Here is a 6494-nt window from a genome sequence, read left to right on the forward strand (position 1 = left end):
TTGCAAAGCTCGGGACACGACCCGCCAGGTTTGGAGCCGGTGGGAAGGGGTAAGGGCTATGCTCTCTCTAGTCCACTTCTCCCTCAGCTTCTTCAGAGGGACCTCCAGGACCTGCTTTGGTCTCTAGGGCTGCCTCCCTGCTGGGAAAAGAGGCCCTGGCTCCCTTTTTTTTTGSTTTTGAATGGATTTGGCAAGGTCTAGCCCCGTGGCCATGCAGCACCGTGCACCTCCTYGGAAAGGGGGTCACGCTTGGACCTGCTGCCGGGTGGCCCCCCTCCTCCTCCACCCAGGTGCTCACCACAGCCCCTTCCTTCCCTCAGTTCATTTGGACCCTGAAAAGGTCTTCGAGGAGCTGAAGGAGAAGAGGGACGAGTTAGACAAGGTAAGCGCCCGTGCGGTGACGTTCGCCGGCTGGGATCCGCCAAGGACGTCCRTGGGGGATGGACACACGCCGTGTCGGGCCCTAACCCACCCTTCCCTCGGCAGCTTGGCATCACCAACGTCACCTTCCACGACGAGCAGCTGGAGGAGGAGATCAAGGACCGATTCAGCACGCCTCTGATCATCACCATCATCACCCTGGCCGGCTCCCTGCTGCTYGTCGCTGCCATCTACGGCTGCTGCCACCAGCGCTTCTCCCACAAGAAGGACCAGGTGAGCTCTGGCACATCCTCGGTGGCCAACAAGCCCTGCTGGGCAAGGGGAATTCAGGGAACTGGGAGCCGGGGGGGGGGGGGGCTGGGATGGCCTGGCTGCCAGCGGGAAGGGGTGGGAAGTCGCTGTGCCCCAAGATGTCTTTGCCCCAGAGGTGCCTTCAGGAGCTGAAGAGCTTCAGCATTTCCACCTCTCCTGGCGGAAACATCCACCCTTGGGGCTGGCACCACCCGTGAGGAGCTGTTGGGTGACAGCCTGCACCTGCAGGGTGATATTGCAGCAGGATGAGCCGAGTCCCCGGAGCTGCTGGTGCTTCGGAGGGGCAGTAGCTGCTGATGGGGCTCCCGGGGGGAGCAGCAAGGGCAAAGAACAGGGCAACGAAGGGCTGGTGGTGTCAGGGCGCAGAGACGAGCAGCATCCGTCCCACCCAGGTCACCAGGCCACCCAGTGCTGACTAGCGTCCTCCAGTCAAGGCATAATTCTGATGAGAAAGGCTTCTTCCCCAGATGAGAGATGACTGGCAGAACTGTTCCAAACTGCAGAGCTTCTGCCAGATGTTTTTGGCTTTTTTTTGAGGGTTTTTCTCAACTCAAAGACCCCCAAACCAATCCATTCTCCTCCCAGTGGAAAGGCCCCCCCCCAAAAAAAAAGGAATCATCTCAAAGTGCTTTTTGGAAAGCAATCAAGCGCTGGTGGGCTCCGCAAGCTCACCCTGCCTGCAAAACTCAAAGCAATATCGGGAGAGGGAGGAAGCGGAAGGGAGGAAATCCCGGGGCGAGCTGGGTTCTCCTGTCCAGACTCATGCCCCGACGGCGTGGAGGACGCCTGCATCTTCCAACCGTGGGGTCCAGGCTGGCAGGAGCATCAGTTGAAGGAAAGAGACACCCAGAGCTAATAGCGTTGCTCCAGCCCTGAAGCAGCGTGATTTTAGCTTAGCATCCGCCTGTAAAAAAAAAAAAAGACGGGCCGGGGGCTGAGACACGCGCCTGCTCCGGCCGTTCCCACGCTCCTCGCCAGCCGCGGGAGACCCCCGGGGCGAACCCCAGTTTTGCGTTAGCCCCCGCTGACAGTTTGGCTCCGCAGCAGAGCGAACGCGACAGCGACCGTGAAACGAAGCCTACGTTTTGGGAGGGAGCCAAGGCGGTGGTGGCGGCAGGCTGCGATGCCGGAGCGCGGCGGGGGCTCGCGATCCCACGAGCAGGAGCCCCTGGGAACCCCCCCCCCCCAAATTGCAAAGAAAAAAAAAATCACACGGGACCAAACGGTAAATCCACCCCCCCCCGGACTGCGAAACGTGCCCCTGGGTGCCAGCTCGAGAGGGCAGAGGGGCTGCAGCGAGCCGTACTGCTCCCGGCACCGGGATGGTTTTGGTTCGGCGCCGGAGCGAAGAGGCGCCCGGYGGGCGTTCGGCAAACGCGGCTGCAGGCAGCGGCCCCGGGGACCGTGCAAGGGCTGGGGGAAAAGGCAGCCGTCGCGGTTAAAAACTTGCAAGCCGAGGCACGAAACGAGCACGGGAGACAGCAGGGAGCAGAACGAGACCGGCGCGCAACCGGAGAGCCGCGAGCAAGCAGCYGGCATCGCCTGCTCTTTCGGGAGGGGAAGGGGGAGGCGGAAGGACCTCGGGAGACAGAGGTGGGTTGGKTTTTTTTTGGCTCGGGGAGGTCGCGGTGCCGAGGGTGCCACCGTCCCCCTGCAGCCGGGGCGATATCGCGGGCGTCCCCGCGGGGCGACGGCAAAGCCGGCGGTGCAGGTTCCCCCAGCGCCGCTTCCCCCGGCCTCGCGCTCGGAGCACGGGAAAAAGCTCATTTTTTTTTTCCCCCAAGACTGCAATAGATTCTTAAGAAATCGAAAGCACTCGTTCCCTTTCGGATTTATTTTTGGGTGTTGTTGGTTGTTTTTTTTTTTTTTCCTTTTGGTTTTATTCTGTTTTTTCCTGCCTCTTTTCAAAAATGACTTGAAAGTTTTGCTTTTTGTTTTATTTTTTGTTTTGTTTTGTTTTGTTTTCCCCTCCRCTCCCCCCCCCCCTTCCTCTTTTAAATCCTGCCGTTGTTTTACCTTGGAAATAAGCAGCACATCCACCCCGATGTCCCCGGGTTTGATGATGGACATGTGGCTCTGATCTTTAATGTGAGTTGCCRACGCAGGGCAGGGAGGGGGCGGGCGCCGGAGCCGTAACAACGCCAGCTTTTCCCTGACTCCCGGTGCTTTTTAGGGTTTYGAGAGCTTTTAACAGGACTAAAGCCTACTAAAAAGCCTGGCTTCGGCGAGCCCTCGCTGCACGGCTCCCGCGGGCGAGCCGTCGCGCTTCCCCATCCCGTCGCTCCCCCCGGGATTTCCTCCCGCACGAGCGCCCGCTGTTTTATTAAATCCGCAGTCACGCCGCGGTACCGGCCGCGTCGCGAGGCAGCCTGAGTTTGGGGCAAAAAACAGGCGGATTGGGAAGGGAGGGATGGAGGGAAGCGGGGGGGGGGGGGCATGGATGCGATTTGCAGAGGGTTGGGATACCGTGGCTGCTGCAAGGGGACGAGTTCGAGCCGCCTCCGCGTGGGAGCAGCATCCCGGTGCAGCCCAGCGGCAGCTTCCCAGGATTAGGCTGAAGCTTTCCCGCATCCGCTGCGGCTCGTGGCGCGGGGCAGCGAGACGGGGCAGGGGAGCAGCCCGGGTTGCTAAAATGCCATCGCAGCACCGCGCCAGCGAGGGGAAGGGGGGGGGGGGCTCCATGGGGCCGCAAAAATAAAATGCAATTTCGGAGCATCGCTAAAAATTTGGAGAAGCGGAAAAAAAGCCACGGGGGTGGAGGCGGGGGAAGGAAGGGCGCAAGCGAGTGGACGTAGGAGGCCGAGTTTCCGTAGCGGGAGGAAGCGGGGCGCCGGCCGCTCCGCAGCGCGCGGCCTCCGAGCACCGGGGCAGCCCAAGTGCTGCCCTCGCGCCCGAGCGGTGCCGGACCTGGCTTCGCGCGGGAGCAGGGAAACAAACGGGCTGCAAATCCCGGGGTGGGGGGGGGAGTTCTGCATCATCCCGCCCCGAAGAGCCCTGCGCTCCTTGCAGAGGCTCCCTAAAAAGGGCTAAGCCGGGACGCAGGCTGGAAAGGGCTCGCCGGGAAAGCGCCCGGCGGGGAGCGAGGAGGCGGCGATGCATCGCCCGGGGGAGCCGGGAATCGGCCCCCGTGCCCCTAGGACGGGGCAGGATGCGGTGGGCAACACCACCCGCGGCTCCAGGGAGCAGGGCTGGATGGGCCAGTCTCTCCGCTCCTGGTTTCCACCGGGGAGCATGGGAAAGGAGCCAGGGGCTGGAGAAGGGGGAAGCCCGAGCGGAGCYGGGAGCAGGCAGCGACGCTCCCGGGCCAGGGTGGCCGCGGGCAGCTGCTCCGCAGGGATTCCCGCGCACCTCCGGCTGCTCTTTCGTGGCTCCCGCCGTTAGCGCCCCCCTCTCCGAGCCYGTGCTGTCCCCTCGCTGCGCCCGGAGCTGCTGCACTGCCGCCCCTAGCACTGACCGCACAAACCTTTATATGTATTTATATATATATATATACACTTAAATGCACGCACRTGCTGGCTGGGAGACGCCGGCGGCTGCGGGGGGTCCCGAGCCGGACGGGCGCCCCCGGGCCGTGCCGCCTCTCACCGCGGCGCCTGGGCTTCTCTCCTCGCAGCAGCGCCTGACCGAGGAGCTGCAGACCATGGAGAACGGCTACCACGACAACCCCACGCTGGAGGTGATGGAGACCTCCTCGGAGATGCAGGAGAAGAAGGTGAACCTCAACGGGGAGCTGGGCGACAGCTGGATCGTTCCTCTGGACACGCTCATGAAAGACGACCTGGAGGAAGAGGAGGACACGCATTTATAGGACGCGGGACTCGGGCGAGCAGGAAAAACAACCCCTGGAAACCCTGTAACCCCACCTGTACGCACACACCACCCCAAAAGAAAGCAAACCCCCCCCTGCAAACCCCCCCAAATCCCCTAGGAGCTCCTCACAGCCATGCAGGGCACAGGACGGAGAGGGAGGCGGGCGAGGAGATGCCACCGCGGCGGGCGCGTGTCCCAGCCCCACGGCGAGGAGCTGGAGCATCGCTTGCTCCCCTGACTTTTTTGGGGATGCTTTGGCCCTTTGCGGGCTCCGGCTCCCGGGAAGCCTTTGGGCAGCGCTCCCTGCTCCCGGCGGGCTTTGCTCTCCCCTCTCCGCAGGCTCCCGCCCTTGCAAAGCCCACGGAGCAACGCAGCCCCCACAGCTACGCCGGCGCCACTCCGTCAGCCGGCGGAAAGGGCCCTTTTCCCCAATTTTTGAAGCCCAGCATTGGAAAAGCAACAAAAAAAGTCCCCCAGCACCTTCACCCGGACAAGCCGGGGGCAGGAGGTGCTGGACGCCCCCGCCACGGGGCCGGGCTGCCGGGAGATGCCAGTGGCCGTGGGGACAGTGAGCCGCACTAATCCTCCGCCACGTGTCCCCTGGCAAAGCGCCCGGGCTCCCGCAGCCCCCTTCCCTTTCCGGAGCCCTTGGAGACGGCCCCAAAACTGCCGGCTGGAATGCACAAGGGCCGCGGCGGTTCGTGCCATAAGCGGACGCGGATGCCCAGGTCCYGCTGGATCCGAGGGCCCCGGCTGCTCGGCGGTTTCCGCAGCAGCTTTCCGCTTCGAGGTGGACGAGAGCGAGAGAAGAAGTCGCGCCCRGCCCTCGTCCTTCCTGGGGAGCTTCAGAAACGAGACCGGAAGCGAAGCGCGAGGTTGGGATCGTTGCAACGAGGTTCAGCCCCAGCGCGCGGCGTTCCCGCTGGACCCGGCCCAGGAACCGCAGCGGCTTTGATACCTGGTGCACGTCCTCCCTCCCTGGACACCGGGGGCTACGTGTCCTGCAACGTCCCGGCCTGGTAGGGACTTCCGTGGTCGCATTTTCCCTCGCAAGCGGTGGAAAAGATGGAAGAATCGGGTACGGGCGAGCGGGAACCAGGTAGCTTGAGGACGTTTTGGGTTTTTCCATCAGTCCAGCCCACGGTGGTTCCTTCCCGTGAGGTTCATCGGCTCAGTTGGCGTCCTCAAGCTTTCCTTCCGAAGCAACCAAAACCGCAGAGACCCGCAAAGAAACGTGCGGTTGGGCGGCGAAGCTGGGAACGAACTTTGTCCCTCCGCCCTCGGGCCGTTTTCTTTCTTTTTTAAGGTCTCCCATGGCAGTAAGTCTCTTCCTTCAGGTGCCGCAGGTGGATGAAGGCGACGGAGATCAGACCCGCAGCGGGGACGAAGCAGAGCGGGAAGCTCGGGGAAAGCCGGGTCTTGCCCGGCCGCCGCAATATTTATGGGTGAAGGGGTTGGGGCAGTTTTGTCTCCACCGGGCGAAGATGCCGCTCGCAGAGGACAGGGTTKGAGGCGCTCAAACCCATCTATTTTTGTATGTAAATATTAAGCGCCGTTCGTTAGCCACGTGCTCGGCCCACGTCACTTAGCTGTGCGCTGCACTAGGGGGAAGCGATTCTGGAGGGGGGGAAAAAAAGTGAAAAAAATAAAAAAAAAAAACAAGTAAAAAGAGATAGAGAAAAAGCTGAAGGCATCTGGTAGGGGATTGAGATCCAGCAGCGAGCGAGGGGAGCGACTCCCGCGCTGGTGGGCCGCGGCCGCCCACGCGAGGGCTACGGGGAGCCGTTTCGGCACGTGCCTAAAACCCCCTTGCAGCGAACAGGTGCCAAAGCGCTTTAAGGAGTCAGGTCCAAAGACTTTCCGAAAGCAGCCGAGAGAGCGGGGGCTCGAGATCGAGCAGCTTTAACTCTCTCGGAGCAGAGACCAGTGAAGATATTAACTGCTCGGCAAGTGCTTATAATGATCTATATTTGAATAGGAATTGTACATTT

At 62.1% G+C, this 6494-nt stretch overlaps 1 protein-coding gene across 1 annotated transcript in view; it reads left to right on the forward strand.

Annotated features, from left to right (window-relative positions):
- Positions 1-4532, forward strand: part of PODXL (podocalyxin like) — a 21756-nt gene extending 17224 nt beyond the window's left edge. Inside the window, exons 6-8 of the mRNA XM_026091114.1 lie at positions 321-382; positions 487-654; positions 4307-4532. Coding sequence (XP_025946899.1) covers positions 321-382; positions 487-654; positions 4307-4501 — 425 coding nt within the window. The 3' untranslated portion in view covers positions 4502-4532. The remainder of the gene's footprint in view (positions 1-320; positions 383-486; positions 655-4306) is intronic.
- The last annotated feature ends 1962 nt before the right edge of the window (positions 4533-6494 follow it).

Source organism: Apteryx rowi, unplaced genomic scaffold, assembly GCF_003343035.1.
Source record: "Apteryx rowi isolate R43461 unplaced genomic scaffold, aptRow1 scaffold_9, whole genome shotgun sequence".
In the NCBI taxonomy this organism is placed as follows: domain Eukaryota; kingdom Metazoa; phylum Chordata; class Aves; order Apterygiformes; family Apterygidae; genus Apteryx; species Apteryx rowi.